The 16,297-nt window shown below is 64.0% G+C and overlaps 1 protein-coding gene across 1 annotated transcript; it reads right to left on the minus strand.

The window, feature by feature from the left end:
• FRMD1 (FERM domain containing 1) lies at nucleotides 1-16,070 on the minus strand. The gene is made up of 12 exons (XM_022561167.3): nucleotides 15,987-16,070; nucleotides 11,867-11,957; nucleotides 6,526-6,605; nucleotides 6,111-6,187; nucleotides 4,978-5,164; nucleotides 4,711-4,866; nucleotides 4,359-4,424; nucleotides 3,950-4,018; nucleotides 3,215-3,389; nucleotides 2,271-2,645; nucleotides 860-939; nucleotides 1-262 (listed from the first exon to the last, which is right to left on the minus strand). The coding sequence occupies exons 1-12, from the start codon at nucleotides 16,053-16,055 to the stop codon at nucleotides 53-55; spliced, it is 1,635 nt and encodes a 544-aa protein (XP_022416875.1). The 5' UTR covers nucleotides 16,056-16,070; the 3' UTR covers nucleotides 1-52.
• Nucleotides 16,071-16,297: the final 227 nt, after the last annotated feature.

Consider the following 16,297-nt stretch of genomic DNA (forward strand, 5'->3'; position numbering starts at 1 on the left):
GCCGTGCGGCGCGGACGGGGCCCTGCGGGGGTGAAGCGGTACCCCGAGGCGTCTACACCACGAACTCCTCGGGGTGGTGGTCTTCTCCGAGCAGGTCCAGGGAGCGGGAGTTCACGGACCTCCTCGGCCCGGGGTCCAGCGCGCGGCGGAGGGGGCAGCTGCGCGGGGCGGGGCGCGGGGCGCGGCGCGGGGCGGGGCGCGCGTCGTCCACGCTGCGGCTGTGCGGGGCCGCGGGGCCGGCTGCCGCCCGGGCCTCCGGCACCTGCAGGGAGAGACCAGGAGGCTGTCCTGCAGCCGCCTCACCCTCCCCTCCATTCTCTCCCCCTCCCGCCCCCGCCCCCGCCCCCGCCTCCGCTGAACTCCCACCTCCTGCGGGCCCCCGCCCGCCCGCCTCCCTCTGAGTCAAATCGCACCCCAACATTCACTCTCTTTCCAGGGTCACCACCCGCCCACTGGGGCTCCCCCAGGTCCGCCCTAAGCAAGGCCCGGCGCCTCCAGCTACCCCTTCCTCTGCCCCACCTCCCAGGGCCACTGGCTTTGGCCCCCCTCCTGCTCCTGGGGGCAGGGGCGCAGCCCCCCAGAGCCCCGCACTCCTGGGGCCCGAGCTGTGCGGGCCTTGTTCACACCGCCCACCGCCTGGGAAGGGGGCGGGGCCGGTGGCCGCACCACACGGCAGGCGGAACTCTCAGCTCTCAGCCGCGGAGGACCCAGCTCCTGACCCGCCTCGCTCCCTAAAGCCTCACCGGTCCCCCACTGCCCGACGAGTCTCCCGGGGACCCTCGGGCGGGCCTGGGGCCCCTGACCTGACGAGGCGCCACGCAGAACAGGGAGAGGCCGCCTGGCCCACGTGGGGACCTACCTGGTGCAGGGCCTCAGCGCTCGGGCCCCTCGTGCTCACCAGCGTGACCCGCACCGCGGCCAAGGGCTGCTGGGGAGAGGCTGCGAGGAGGGCGAGGGCACGTGAGCAGGGCCCGGGGACACCCGCCTGCTCCCTGCAGAGGGCAGCCCACCCCAGGGCCCCAAACTCTGAGATGAGACTGGGTGCCTCTATGGTTCCCGCACTCCCCCTCTCAGGCCTCGGGGTCACAGAGAGGTGCGCTGTGACCTCGGCCTCCTCCCTGCAGGTCATCTGGAACCCCAGACTGTCACGTGTCTTCTCCACGTGAGGTGTCGGAGCCCTTTCGAGGAGCGATGGTTTCTGTGGGCGACCTGGGCTCCTCCCCTTAGGTGGTCTCGGCCTGTCCCAGCCTTCTCCCTGCGTGGTCCCCCAGGACCCCACCCACTCCCCGCCCCCCGCCCCCCCCCCCTCACACTGCCCTGTCCTTGCGCACTGGGCTGCTTTAGTTGTCCAAGTGCTCTGATGTCTAATCAAAGCAGGCTCTTACTGGGCAAACACCATCTTATCATTATTATTGCTCATACCAGATTGCAGACCACACACTTGGGCAAAACCTCAGAGATGGAGACCGATCTGTCCTTTATCGCTCAGAATATAAAGGTGGACACGGCAGGTTGACCAAAACCACCTGACACTGTGTGATCTTGGCTGACCTTGGGTAACCCTGAATGACTCTGGTTGGCCCTAGGTGATCTTGGGTGACTCTAGGTGACCCTGGGTAGCCCTGGGTGATCCTGAATGATTCTGGGTGACCTTAGGTGACCCTGAATGACTCTGGGTGGACTTGGGTGATGCTGGGTGACCCTGCATAACCTTGGGTGACTCTAGGTGGACCTGGGTGGCCAGGCCCTGAGGCTGGTCCCCACGATTACCCATTGCATCCACTCTCAAAGACGCTGCAGGTGCTCAGGGAATAGCAGAGCCTGCGTAACCTTCCTGGGGTGACAAGGAACCACTTCAGGGCCCCCACTCCCAGACCTACTGCGGAAGCATCCTTGGGGACAAGGAGCTCATGCTAAGCCGGGTGGGTGCTTGGTCCTAGAATGGCTCATAAGTGGCCGACTGTCATGTGACTTCTACTGACCCAGTGGGTAGCAAGAGAGAAACCTGGCTGAATGCTTTCCGATGGGATCTTACATGAGGGACACTGGCCAGGCTAGGCTCCCTAGGAGCTACCAGCTGCAGGGGGATTGAAGGACCACCACCCGCTGCGTCTTGCAGGGAGGGCCCTGTCCTCCCTTCTTTGCTCCCAGGCCCTGTGGTGGAGGGGCCCGTGTAACAAGGTCCCCAGAATCTGGGTGACGAGCACCCCAGCCTCTCCCGCCACCCACAGCGATGACCCAGCCGGCATCTAGCCAAGCAACACACTCACCTTCCCCCTGGTCCCGGGTGTCGCCCTCAGGCCCACCTCTGCCACCACCAACTGTGCCACGGCTGCTCTGGCTGGTCCTGGAGCTGCTGGGCGGCTCCTCCCCGTGGAGCGCTGCAGCCCCGACGATGGGCTCATCCACCGACATCTCCCCGGGCTCCACGGGCCCCGCCAGCTGGGAGTCGGCCTCGATGCCCGACGAGTGGGAGCTGCAGTGGCTGCCAGACGAGAGGAGTGAGAGGCGGTGCGGGGGACGCCAGCCTCCGTCCCTATTGTCCCCGCTGCCAGGGGAGCCGGGGGACGGCCTCCTGGCCAGGTCCAGGTCCAGGTCCAGCTCTAGCACGTCGCTGACGCAGGACTCCCGGTAGCACTTCTTCTCTGTGCGGGGGGAGGGGGAGGGCGCTGGTGTAAGAACAGCGCTGGAGATGGAGCCGCAGGTGGCCGACAGAGGCCCAGGGGTCCAGCCACCGCCAGGCCCAGGAAGATGCAGAGTCGGGGGAGGGAAGTGCCACCCAGAGATCAGGGCCCCGAGTGTCCGCTGTCACAGCCCAGGCCCCCAGGTGGGATCTGTCACCGGCAGCCGGTAAACTCCTAACACTCGCCCTTGTGCTCACGGCCCTAGGGCTCCCAGGTCTCAGTGCGAGGGACCCCAAGCAGCCCCCGCAAGCAGGTGTGCACACATGTGCACACAGGCACTCCATGCTCACACACACATGCGTGCATTGCCAGGGCCTCCAGGAACCGCGTGGGGGTTACTGCAGCCCTTGCCTCGCTTCCCCCCTGGCCCCCATCTTTAGAATCAGGCCCCAGGAGAGCTGGAGGAGTGGGGTCGCCACCACCCCCTTGCCAACGCCCCCTCTGGGAAAACAGGGTGAGACGCGGGCTGCCGCGCCCAGTGTCCGACCTAGACTGCAGAGGAGGGGTGGGCGCAGAGGGGACGGCCCCACCTTGGGCCTCCTCCAGCTGCCGCAGCCGCTGCAGCGCAGGCTGCAGGGTCAGGTGCAGCTGGTGGCTGGTGCTGAGCAGGTGCAGCAGGTGGCGGGAGCGCCAGGAGCAGCCCGTGCGGTACACCAGCTTCCGGGCCGCGGGCAGCCCATCCGGCCAGAGCTCAAACCTCTTGCCCTGAGCAGAGAAGAGACGCGATGTGACGTACCAAGAAAGCCAGAGGACAGCATCAGCCAGGCCCTCTGCTGGGGGCTCTCCTGTTTCTGTCCTGCCACCAGATTTCTCCTGGGGGTGCGGGTGGGGGAGGGGCCTCAGGGCAGCTGTAACCCGGCACCCACCGCGCTGGGCCCGGGGAGGTGGACCCCATGGGCCCACGGCCGTGTTGGGCCCTCGAGTTCAGCCTGCACCCAGGACCCACCGTCCCTGCCACCCGCCCAGCGCCAGGCCCGGCCCAGGGCGTCTGTGGCCTCCTCCTCGCCCCCTTTTATTGTCCCCACCCAGGAGCCAGAAGTCCTCCTGGTGACGAGAGCCAGGACACCCAGCCTGGCAGGAGGGCACTTCCAGGGGGCGGGGCCATCTCCACGCGGGACACTCCCCAGGCCTCGGGCTATGCCTGCACCTCGTGGGCCATGACATGCCTGGTCAACGTCCCGAAGGATAAGCGTCTGCCAGGCTCCTCTGGGCTCCTGGGGGCTAAGACACCCCCGCCCCCAGCCCCGACCCCATCAGACACGCACCAGAAAGGCCAGCTTCCCGATGTGGCGCCAGGGGAAGTCGTAGAGCAGCTGTGGAGCGCGGTTCACCTCCTGCAAGACAGCAGGGCCTCGTGCACAGGGCCAGCCAGAGGGAAGCAGCAAGACCAGCCCCCGTGGGGGAGGGGAGGGGGCGTTAAGGAGAAAGAGGAGGGGGATGGGGAGGGGGATGGGGAGGGGAGGGGGGAGGGGGGAGGGGGGAGGGGAGGGGGGGAAGGGGGAGGGGGGAGGGGAGGGGGGAGGGGAGGGGGGAAGGGGGAGGGGGGAGGGGAGGGGGAGGGGGAGGGGGGAGGGGAGGGGGGAGGGGGGAGGGGAGGAGGGGGAGGGGAGGAGGGAGGGGGGAGGGGAGGAGGGGGAGGAGGGGGGGAGGGGAAGGAGGGCCCCTGCCGGTCACCTGATAGACCTGCACCCCTCTGAGGGTCAGTCCCAGGACAATGGTAGGTCGGTCCTCCTTCTTATCCTAAGAGGACACAGACGTTGGCAAGGTCTAGAGCCCCTGGCCTGGGGTTGTGGCCCCCCTCGCAGACCCTCGCTGGTGGACCAGGGGTGCCTGAGGGCTGAGGTGGGGTCCCCGGGCCTCCTCCCATTTCCCCTGTGATGCTGGCTGGGGGTCCTGGCCCTAGGACAGCCGTGGGGACTCTGTCCCTCCTGTCCTGGGTCGGGGTCCCAGCCGCCCTGTGGACCCTTGGGGAGGTGCGTCCCAGGCCTGAGCCACCCTCCCCCACCTGGCGTCCCCGCAGCTGGACCTTGTACAGCCTGAAGAAATGGACGGGCACGTCCTCCAGCCGGCAGGCCTCCCGGATGAAGCGCAGCACGGCCTCCTTGGGGCTCAGGCCCCCCTGCTCACGGTGCAGGGTGGGCGCGTGCCTGAGGATGTAGGCGCTGCCCCTCTTGGTGATGATCTGAGGAGGGAGCCGCCAGCCATCTGTCCAGCCTGCTCCCCCTCCAGCCCGGGGTCCCACCCCCCCCCCGGCCCCTGGAGGTGGCGCCCAGGATGGAGAGAGGGGCCTCACCCACTGCGGGAAGTAGGCCTGCGGCTCAAAGTAGCGGCCCGAGTGTGCCGGTTCGCGGTAATCGCCCAGGTCGGCCTGCAGCCCGTAGGCAGCCAGCAGAAAGTAGGCCTCCTCCCGGTGGGCGCACTGGGACCGCAGCACCCGCTCCTTCAGGTGGCAGTAGTACAGGTGCCTGGCCGTCCTGTCGCTGGCGGGCGAGCGGGCTCGGGAGCGCTGTCCCCCTGCAGCCCGCGGCCTCCCACCCCGCCAGTCACCACCCCCCGCCCGCCACGCCCCGTCTCGTTGCCCCAGGGCCCCAGGACCCTCAGGGCCCCGAAGCGGGGGAGGTACAGGCGGATGTGCTGCCGCCCCCCTGCTGCTGAGAAGCCAGGTGAGCCTGACTTCGGGCAGGGCTCCTGGGACCCAGGACTCTGCAGACCTGGTTTATAGCCGCCTCCTAAGAGACAGGCCCCTCTCTTCTGCTAATTTCCCAGCACACACAGGGAGCAGGGCCCCTGGGAAGAACAAGTTCAGATCTTCTAACACTACTACCAGCGACTGACGTCACAGCACGGGGCAGCCACGCTCCCTCCCCGCAACCTGCCTGTTTTCCCCTCTGAGACTTTTCCAGAACCTTCCCCCCCACCAGCTCTCTGCCTGGGGAGGCTTGTGGGGACCCCGGCCCACTTGCACCTGCTCAGGGGGTTCCTGGGACACGGGCCCCGCTTACCCACCCCCGGTCTGGGGTAACTCAGTTCCTGGGGCGCCCCAGCATCTGTATTTTCCCACATGCTCTGGTGGGGTTCTCTCGGGAAAGTAGGCCCAGGAACTCAGAAGGAGGCCCTGCAGGTGTGCCAGCCTGGGGCCCTTTCCCACCCGGACGGGGCACCAGCAGCTGGGCGCGCAGCCCAGAGCAGGAGGAGGTCCCACTTACAGAGGAATCCGCAGACCCTCCAGCACACACCTGGGAAAACCCCACCCTGGGGCATAAAATACCTGTGTTCGAAACACTCTCTTGCTTCTGCCCTAGTCTTTACATGTTGGTTAATTAAAAAGAATGGCTGCGCCTCTGCCCCCCAAGCAACAGCGATACCACATCCTGACAGGTGGTCACCCTTCCGGGAACGTGCCAGAGAACTGGCGAGCGACTTTACCTGATAAGCCTTCCGTTTTCCACGTAGTACTGCACCCTGAGGAAGGCCACGAAGGGGGCCCCGGGCCTGCCGCTTCCCTGGGGGTGGAAGGGTGGAGAGAAGGCGGTGCTGAGACCTGGGGGGAGGGGGCTGACCCCTGGCTGGTGCTCAGGAGGGAGCCATCACCTGCATCGCTTCAGACCCAGCCCGAGGTCACAGCTCAGGTCTGTACTGCGGGGCAGTCCATGATTTTACGTCACTTTGTTAAAAGGAAAAGCTGAGCAAATGTCCAGAACGCTCAAGGGCGCGCACCTGCACCCACGGGGCTGGCTTCCCTGCGCCCGCAGACTCCGCGCCGGGACCTGGGGCGGGGGCCAGCAGCTGGGCCTCCCGGGCCCCTCCACCCTGCCCTCCCCCGCCTGGCAGTTTAGCTCACTCTATGTCTTTCTCTCTTCCAGTCCTTTGAGAAGTATTTGCTGAGCTTCTGCTCCAAATCCATGAAGACGTGCTCGCTGTCTACAGAGAGAAGCAGGGCCTGGAGCAGAGCGTGCTGGGAGGGGCCCATGTGCGACCAGTCACACGTGGTGGCCTCCTCGGCGTGGCAGGCTGAAGGAGCGTGTCTCCTGACATCCAGGCTTTGCTGGGTGGTTTTCCCAAGTGTGGAATCTTTAGATACTGAAACCTAGGCACTGACATCGCGATGGCACTGGAGCTGGTCCTTGCCGGGAGCGTGACGGTCCGGAAGGGTCTTCCTCCCAACAGCCCCTCTCCCAGCTGTAGACCGAGTCCTTCGAAACTGGAAAGGCCTGTAAACCTGGGACCAGGCTCCCCAACTTCAAGTCAAGACACATTAACGTGGTAATGCTGGGAATGGTCACGGGGGACCCTTCTTTCCAAATTCTACGCTCTGTGTTTTTGGACTATTACTACCACGTGTTTCCTTTGTAAGTTGGAGAAAAATGAGATTATTCTAGAGAGGAGCATCGGCGGGCCAGCCTCCCTCCGTTACTGTCAGGCTCAGCTCCAGAACCGGTGACTCTCAGGGCCTCGACTGCGCCACCTGCAGGCCCCTCTCTGAGGACAGCAGGACAGCCTGACCCCTCCCAGCTCCACGAGGCAGCCTTCGAGGGTATAGACGGGGCGGTGCCAGGGGACCAGGGCGGGGCCCGCCACACCACTCAGCAGCCCCCGCCTCAGGATGGGGTGTGCCTGCCGTGTGCAGGCTCTGGGCTTGGGACCCTGAGCCAACCCCCGCATCCTTGCATCCTCAACACCTCGGCTGTTATCTCTGCTCACTTTGCAGAGGAGGAAACCTGGCCTTGCAGAGGCTTGGAAACACGCCAGTCACACGGCTAATAAAACCCTGGTAGGGGTCCTAGGGTAACCCCCTCCCCACCCCCAGGCCAAGGACCCTTGAAGCCCGGGGTCAGCAAAGGAGGGTCCTGGGCCAAGCAGAGCACAGACGGGCTCCTCTGCTACATAACGTCTGTAGCCGCTTTCGTGCTCCAAAGCCAGAGACACGCACTATCTGGCCCTGTACAGGAAGTGTGCCCACCTCTGCTCCGAGCAAGCACTGCTCTTCATTCATCTAGACTGTCCTCTGTGGCCTGGAGGCTCCCCCAGGGTGGTCGGAGCCCACAGGCTTAGCCATCGCGTGCCGTTTGACCTTGGCGGCGCTGTTAAAGGATCGGGGTTTTGTCTAAGGAGCCCGCACTTGGGAACAGGAGTGAAAAGCCAAGCCCACCTTGCAAGGGCTACAAGGGCCCTTTTTCACATGTGATTATCTAAATCACCTTCCTGCTCCTTCCAAGCTCCCCGCCAAGTTCACGATAAAGAATAGAAAGAAACAAACCACCTTCAGCTTAAGTTCAAGCTCTAGAAGAAAAGTCCCGACAGCGTCACTAACCTAGACGACAAAGGCGCTAGAAATGGATCGAATGTATTGTTTCTCAAAGTCGCCCACTAGCCCCCCAGCTGCAGCCCACCCGCTGGACATGGGCTTCCAGCACTGCCCACCTGAACCCATGGGCCAATCTCGCACCACTAGAAGCAGGGCCCAGACGTGGCGTCCTGTGACAGACACGCCCAGGGCCAGCCCTGCGGTACGTGTGATGCTGTCCCACCCAGAAGGCTGAGTGGAGTGACTGGGCGGTCCCGCCAACTTCCGGGACAGGGAAGTGTGGGGTGAGAGCCAATTTAGGTGATGCTGGGAGGAAACGGGATCCTAGAGTGTGGGGCTGCCAGTGGGACAGTGGACGCACTGGCCTCAGCGAGCCACTGGCATGAAAAAGGGGTGTCAGGAGCTGCATGTGTCCCCAAATTCTTATGTTGGAGCCCAAACCCCCAGGGCCTCACAACGTGACTGTATTTAGAGCTGGGCCTTCTAAGAGGTGATTAAGTTAAAATGAGGTCATTAGGGTGGATCCTGATCTGGCGGGACTGGGGTCCACATAACAAGAGGAGCTCAGACACAGACCTGCACAGAGGGATGGCCACGTGAGTTCAAGGGGAGAAGACAGCCAAGTACACGCGGAGGAGAGAGGCCTCAGGAGGAACGGCCCCACTGACCCCGGGATCTCAGACCTCTAGCCTCCGCACTGCGAGAAATGTCGTTTACGCCGCCTGGTCTGAGGCCTCTGTTACCTGAGGCCGTGCAGGCTGCGCAGAGGCTGGTTCTGATCCTAAGAGGTTTAGGGACCAGGTGACAAAACACAACGCGGGGACGCTATTTGGGTCCTTATTCTTACAAAGCAGCTATAAACAGACATTTCCGAAACAACTGGGAAATTTAAACATCAAGCGAATATTAAATAATATCAAGAGGGGCTTCCCTGGTGGCGCAGTGGTTGAGAGTCTGCCTGTCGATGCAGGGGACACGGGTTCGTGCCCCGGTCCGGAAAGATCCCACATGCCGCGGAGCGGCTGGGCCCGTGAGCCATGGCCGCTGAGCCTGCGTGTCCGGAGCCTGTGCTCCGCAACAGGAGAGGCCATGGCGGTGAGAGGCCCGCGTACCGCAAAAAAAAAAAATAAAAAAAATAAATAAAATAATAATATCAAGAAATTGTTAATTCTGTTGGGTGTACAAATGGCATTGTGGCTATTTAAGAAAATATTCTCTTTCAAGAGATACGTAAAGAGTATTTAGGGATGGAGTATCATGAAGCCTGGGATTTATTTTAAATAACCAGCAAAACGTTCAGGGTTCAAAGGAGCAGGTTTGCAAAAGGTTGGCAACTGCTGCATGCTGTTGTCTCTACTTTCAGGGATGTCTGAAAATCCTCAAAGTACTTTTTCAGTAAAATGGGCATTGCGTCTCTCCTCTATCCTGCAGGGCTACCTGCAGGACGGGGGGCTGGCTGCGCGGCCCGCCGTCCTGGGCAGAGGGAGACTGGGGTGGGCCTGTGAACGCCACTGGCCCCCTGCTTCTCCCTCTGAGACCTCCCTGCTCCGGCGGCCAGCCTGCCACCCCTCCCCCGACGTCCCTCGATTGCTTTACTCCCGGTGGCCGGCCTTCAGGTCCATCCTCACTCCGCGTCTGGAGCCCCCAACGTGCCCAGCCACTGAGTCTGAGCCCGCCTGCACGTCCCACACCCAGACCCCAGCGGGGCCTCGGAGGGTCAGGTGGTGGCGGCACTGCACCTCAAGCCCTGGCGGGGGGACCCAAGGGCTGGCGGCTGTCCTGGACCAGAGAGGCCCGGAGTGGCACACGCCCTCAGCTAAGCCACCTCCAGATGCTCCAGAGGCCCAGGCTCCCAAGTGACAAAGCTCAGGAGGAAGAGGGTACCCCTAAACCCAACCACCGCGTCCCAGGGGTAGGGCCCCCCCAGAGCCTGTGACCCCCTCCCCTCAGGGCTCCGGGTCTCAACGAGTCCCCGCACGAAGTCACCACGTGTGTGCGTGCCCTCTCTCTGCTTTACCGCCCGCGTGTGCCCGGTCCTACGCCACGAGGCCTGTGCCGCGAAGTGAGCGGTCCCGCCACCTACCCCAGCCCCCCGCTCAGCCTCCACCAGGCCCACCAGGACCCTCTCTGGAACGATGGGGACTTCATTTCCATGAAGCGGGAAACTTCTAGAACAAGACGACAGACTTGTGGAGGAATGGGCACTGGCAACCCTCTCCTCCCCCAAACAAACCAAGCTTCTTAGAAACGCTTAGAAACGCTTAGAAACGCTCGCGTCCTGATTGGTTGTCTGCGAGGGCCAGGCACAAGGCGGCGGCGGCCAACGGCTAAGACGGCGATTCTGGACGGAAGTGTAAACTGGGGCAAAGCTACCCATTAACTGAGCTTTCCCTGCAAACTGGGAAAAGTCCACTAATATTAAAATTTAACCCAAAGCCGCTCCTCCAGGACGTGAACCCCATGCTGGGCGCCGGGCCCCCTGCCTGCAGCACCGTCTTACCGATGTCCCCGATTCTGTCCGGGGCCCGGAAGTGGGGAGCGATTTCCTGACAGGAAAAAAGGCGGTTGTCCTGAGCTCTACCACCTCCCCCGGGCCAGGCTGGGGGTCCCACATGGGACACTCCAAGTTCACGCCAGGGGACGCACGGCCAGGTCTAAGGGCAGGAATTCCCATGGGGACCTTGACCTGTGACCTCACCTCATCCTCCTTCTCTTCCCTGCTTGGTCCGCGCCCCCGCCCCCCGCCCCCCAAGTCCCTAGGCACTCGGCCACCAGAAGTCCCAGGGCTCGGCTCTCAGCCATGCTGAGACGAAATTACAAGCTCCAAAGAGAGCCTGGCAGGGACGGGAGCCGCACCAGTGACCACTGTGCTCAGGGCCCGGAGAGGTCAGGCGGCCCAAGCACGGAATCTTCTCTGCGGCTGGGCCGAGGGACCCCACGTGGGACGAAGGCCTGGGTCATCACGCAGGGGCCACCGCAGGACTGTTTCCCTCAGAGAAATGCTCACGAGTCTGCAGGACACGCTGCACGGACGGCCGAGGGAGAGGCCGGGTCCTCAGAGCCCATGTCCCCATGGGGTCTCCCCATCTCGCTCAGCCCCCACCTGGACGCCTGCCTGGGGTGCACAGGCTGGGGGATACAGGCGGAGGGTCAAGCTCCCCTGCTCTGCCCTCTGTGCTCGTCCACTCAGCCCGGGGCCTGGAGGGAGCCTGGAGGGAGCCTGGGACAAGGGGACAAGGCGGCCGCCCCACCTCGTCTGCCAGCACTGCCCCTCCTCACACCAGGGGTCCACGGAGGCTCCATCTGACCCACGGCTCTGAACTGGGCCCTGCACACCCGCAGGGCCCAGGGCTTCCAGAAAGCAAGCTTCCAGCCTGCTCACCCTTTCTCTCCAGAGGAGGGGAGTGTGCAAGTGTATATGTGTGTGTGTGCATGTGTGCACCCGTGTGAGAGCATGTAAATACGTGTGTGCCTATAGTGTGAATATGTAAGGGTATGAGTGTGCCAGCATGTGAGTATGTAAGTGCGCACGTGTGAATGGGTTAAGTATGTAAACATGTGAGACAGTGTGCACGAGTGTGGTTGTGTGTGTGTGTGTGCGCGTGAACACTTGAACACGTGCGTGTGTGCCTGAGTGCGCATGTGTGTGAACGTGCAAGTATGTAAATACCTGCATGTGTGAGCATGAGTGCGCGCGCCTGTGCTCCGGTGCAGCGAGGGGGAATCGCCCAGACACCCTGGTGCCCTTGGAACACGTGGGCACCAGGCAGCACCAGGCGGAGGCCTGGGGTCTCCTTCAGACTCAGCCCCAAGCACCCGCTCTCCCGCCCTTGGAGGGGCCCCGGGGGCCCAGGGTCGTCAGGCGACACTTGCTTACTTCTTATCACACTGAGGCCAAAGAAGTGGGCTTCTCTGATGCCGGCCAGGTCGCACACCTGCTGGAAGAGCTCGTGCCCGGCGGCCTGCACCTGCGATAGAGATGGGAAGTGCTCAGGGCGCCGAGCAGGGCGACCCCTGGAAGAGGAGGGAGTCCAGAGGAGGGTCCACTGAGCCAGGCTGGTGGGCAGGGGGTCTGGCTCAGCAGGCTTCCCGCTCAGCAGGGTCAGGGCTCGGGGTCCCTGGTCACTCCCCAGGCTGACGGCTAGAAGTCCCCCCAACACAGCAGGCCGCCTGTGAGAGGGTGGGACCCTCACGAGGGCGGGGGCGGCGTGTCCAACCCCAGGACAGGAGGCTGCTCCCTCCAAGGATGGGGTGTGGGAGGCTCCGTGCCCCCAGGAACCCCACTGGGCTCTCTCCTCACCCTAAGCCAGCATCGCTAGGTGACTCCTGAAAGCGGGGCTGGCATCTGGGCACCCCTGAAAGGGGCGTGTGCTGCAGGGGAGGCCCATGTCTCCCCACGCCCCAGTTCTGCCACAGCAGCCGTCCTGCCCCACAGGTACCTCCTGCCGGGCTTCAGGGCCCAGGCCCAGCCCCGGCGCCGTCACCTCCCCACCCCTCCCCGCTCCCACGCGGCCTCAGTCCTGGGTGTGCGTCCACACCTGCACGAGTGAGGTCTCTCTTGCGTCGGTGTGTGTACACGAAAGGGCGGGCTCTCACCCTCACCACAACTATTAGCCAGTCGGCTTTCCATTATCCACAAATGCTTCGTTACACCTAAAACGTTAACAACGTCTTTATATCAGCCATCTCACACGTTCAAATTTCCGGTTGTCTCACAAACGTCAACGTTTTCGAGCTTTGTTGATTTGAATCCAGACTCAAGGAAGGCCCCACCCCAGGACCTTTCCCTGGCCGTTGATTTGTTGGGCACACAGGGTCCTTTATCCCGTGGCCGACACATCTCCCTGGTGGGTCTTGTCCTCTGTCCTCTGTGCTTCCTGGGCCGGTGATTGGTCCCCACAGACCTACGTTGTTGTCTGGCGCCCGTGTCCGTGAGGCCGGCTGGTGGAGGCTCGGGTTCACCGAACGGAGACCCATTTACCGGGGGCAGCTGAGGGGCTGGAGTGCGACGGCCCGGGCAGCCTGAGGACGCTGGTCGCAGGCTTCCCGGGGACGGGCGGAGCTCCTGCGACTCGGGGAGTCCCACTTCTTAGTGGTCAGTGCCCGGGAGGCCGGCCTTGTCATCGTCCATCTGATCTGGTGAGGGACAATCCCTCCGCCCGCGATGACGGTGACGCATATTCGCAGCAAGGCTTTTCCCAGCCCATGGCTTCCTAATGCTTGGTGTGAAGACGCACGCGGTACAGTTAAATACGGGGTCCTCCCTCACTGCTAGCCCAGTGCACACACCCCGGAAGTAACTTCCTCTGCTGGCTCCGCGTTGCAGGGCCAGGAGGGCGAGGCCACAGGCACTGGAGGCTGGCTTCGTGGGCCCCGTCGCAGCCAAGATCCACGTCTCCATCTAGAGGGTTCAGCTCTGCTCTGGCTGCACAGTCCTTCAGGAAGACCTTCCCGTGAATTTCACCGAGGAACCAGGCTCACATAGGGCAGGGCCAATGCCCCAGGACCTCCCCTCCCCCTACCCTGCCCCAGGTCCCCTTGCTGCACCCTCCCTGTGGCATAAGGCACCTCTAAGGACACAGCGAACCCCCGGAAAGCCCATCGATCAGCTCCAGCATCTCATTGCTGGATGGGGACGCCGAGGCTTGGGGCCCTTGACTCCAGTACAGAAGTGTGTCCCTGAGCAGAGGAGAAATTCCCAGGACTCAGGCAAGACATTCCCGGGAGCGATGGGGCATCTCAGACCCCTTCCGCCCCCTCCCAAAGGCAGCTCCAAATCAGCCCCGCAGGGACCAGCGCTCTTCGCCAGACCCCTCCCACTTCAAGTGCTGCGTTTCACAAACCACAGTTATCCTTCAATGAGGTTACCCCCCTCCCCCAGGGGCCAGCCAACTTTCTAGGTGCTTTCTGTTGCCTCTCAACTCAACTAAGACAGGCAGACAAGGTGAGAGTAGGAAGGAAAGACAGACACAGAGATTCCGTCTTCCTCTGATTGGGCCCTAGACAGCCCGAGCGTCCGCGATGGCTGAACACATGAGATAGACATTTCCACATGGACGTTAGCTTCCCGAGTTCTCCGTCGCCCTCGCACCCTGCACCCTGCGTTCCCAGAAGGGAGATGCAGAAACAGGAACTTATTTCTCACAGTCAGCAACATCTATCAGGAACACTCCCTTCACGGGCCAAATGGGAGGGCTGACCCCTCCCCGGCGTGCCTCCAAGACGGGGCCTGGGGCTCCAGAGCGCCCGCCCCCCGCCCCTCTGGCTCTGCTCCCCTGCAGGCAGGGGGCCACACCTACAGCGAGAACGCAGACGGGCTCTGGAACCAGGCGGCCTGGGCAGCAGCCCCAACTCGGCACCAAGTGCTCGCCAACCCTGGGCCTCAGCTTCCCGTCTTTGAGATCAGACCAGCGGGGGGCAGGGCCCCGGCTGCGCGTGGAGAGGGCTAAGGGAGGGGGCAGAGCCGGACACACGGGGGCACCGGTTAGCGCAGGAGGAGCTGCTCCGGGCCGAGATGGGGAAGAGAGACCTCGACCTCGGCTCAGACACGCCTGGAAGGGCCACTACAACCGAGCTCCAGAGACCGCCTGGCACCGGAGGGCTCAGGCCACTTCATTTTCTCTCGGGCAACTGGAATGAGGTGGAAAGACGTCAAAATCCCGGCTGGAGGCGACCTGGCCCTGCACTGACCCACTAGACGCCCCGTGTCCGGAGTGCCGGAGCTGGGGCGCAGGCAGCCCACGGTGCAGGCTCTGAGCTGCCATGGGGCACAGCAGCGGGCCCACAGACGGCCGGCTTATCCGGTGTGTCCCCGTGGGTGTTTGTGCTCAGGCCAGGCCCCACGCACCCCTACAGCTGCTGTACAGAGACGGGGGCTCCCCTCCCCGGCTCTCCGTACCCCCGCTCCCCGGGAGGTCCCGTCGGGGAGGGTCTCTGCGGGGCCGGGAGTCCCTGTGCGGGGCCAGCACGCAGCCCCTCTCTCATTCTGGGCGCTCCTTCACAGGGAGGGAGGGGCAGGTGGGGCCGAGCCTGCGGGGCGCCCTGAAGACGTCTGCGTGGCAGCCGCTGTCCCCGGAGTGGCCGGGGGCCTCGGGAAGGCGGTAGAGGCGAGCTTCGTCCCCAGGGGTGCACTGGTCCTCACAGACGAGGTGGCATTCAGAGTCGGGCACACACCCCCTCGGCGATGAGGCTTCTTAGCTAATGGCTCTGACTTCAAACAGCTGCATTGTCTGGTGGGAGCTTGCAGGAGTCACACGCTTCCTAAAGAGAGCCTCCATCCTGTACCTGCGCCTGCGTGTCATCCTGCGTGTGGAGTGAATCCATGGACGCCTAAGCGACAATTCACATCTCCCCTGAAAGGACAACCTGAGTCACGTGGCCATCAGGTAGAGGCCAAGCAGGGTCTCTCACGGACACTGTCGAGCGAACCCCTGCTCCGCTGTCCCCAGCCCAGCGCTTCGGGGCTGCCCTTCCCAGGGAAGGCGGGAGCCACCTTCCTGGGAGGACAGACCCGCGGCCTCGCCCCTCCAGGCAGGACCTCACGGTCACCCGCAGACAAGGTGTGGGCGGCCTGACTCCCATCTGCCAGGTCTGAATCTGGTTCCGTCAGCAGCTTTAGTGTTTATTCCAGGCCGAGGACGCAGCTGCCCTCAGCTCCACCCCCGCCTGGGTCACGGGAAGAGGCTCCAGAAGGGATGCGCCCCTCGGAACAAAGTCTGCCCACGCAGGCGCCGGACGCTGCGGACTGTGTCTGGCCTGGGCCACAGCCGGGGGCTGCAGACCGAGAGGGACACGCTGGGTAAAGGCGGCCAGGGCCAGCGTCCGTTTCTCTAAGCGGGGCAGTGGTGTGATTAGAATACAGCGCGGTCCCAGGGGGCAGGCCCGCCAGCGCACTGGCCCCATGTGCTCCCGACAGCCACCCCTCACACGTGGCCTGGCTCACCCCATAGCCCCTGCTGCCCCCCGCTGTCGCCCACCCAGCCCTCCTCCGCGCTCACCCCCACGGCCAGCCGCAGCCGTTCCCGCGTGGGGAGTAGCACCAGGACGTCCCTGCGCTCCGAGGGCATCTCGCCGTCCCAGGGCCACTTCCGCCAGCCGCACGTGGGGTCTCAGGACCAGGAGCCCTCCATCCGCCCTGCAGGAGAGAGCTCGTCAGGGGCGCGGCACCGGAGGCACAGGACCGTGTGTCACCACGCGTGGGCCCTCTTCCACCGGCCGGACACAGGTGCGGCCCTGCGCCCCCAGACTCACCCAGCTCCGGGCTCCCTGGGGACAGGCACCCTGCTGAGCTCCCGGCTGGGAAACCGCC

This window comes from Delphinapterus leucas, chromosome 12, assembly GCF_059928025.1.
Source record: "Delphinapterus leucas isolate spDelLeu-1000000601 "Yukka" chromosome 12, BTC_Dleu_Yukka2, whole genome shotgun sequence".
NCBI classification, from domain to species: Eukaryota; Metazoa; Chordata; class Mammalia; order Artiodactyla; family Monodontidae; genus Delphinapterus; species Delphinapterus leucas.

Coding starts and splice junctions, on each gene's coding strand:
- FRMD1 (XM_022561167.3), bottom strand. CDS start 16,055: ATGCCCTCGGAGCGCAGGGACGTCCTGGTGCTACTCCCCACGCGGGAA. Junction 6,188..6,525: donor GGAAGAGAGAAAGACATAGA/GTGAGCTAAACT, acceptor TTCCACCCCCAG/GGAAGCGGCAGGCCCGGGGC. Junction 940..2,270: donor CACCCGGGACCAGGGGGAAG/GTGAGTGTGTTG, acceptor CCCTCCTCGCAG/CCTCTCCCCAGCAGCCCTTG.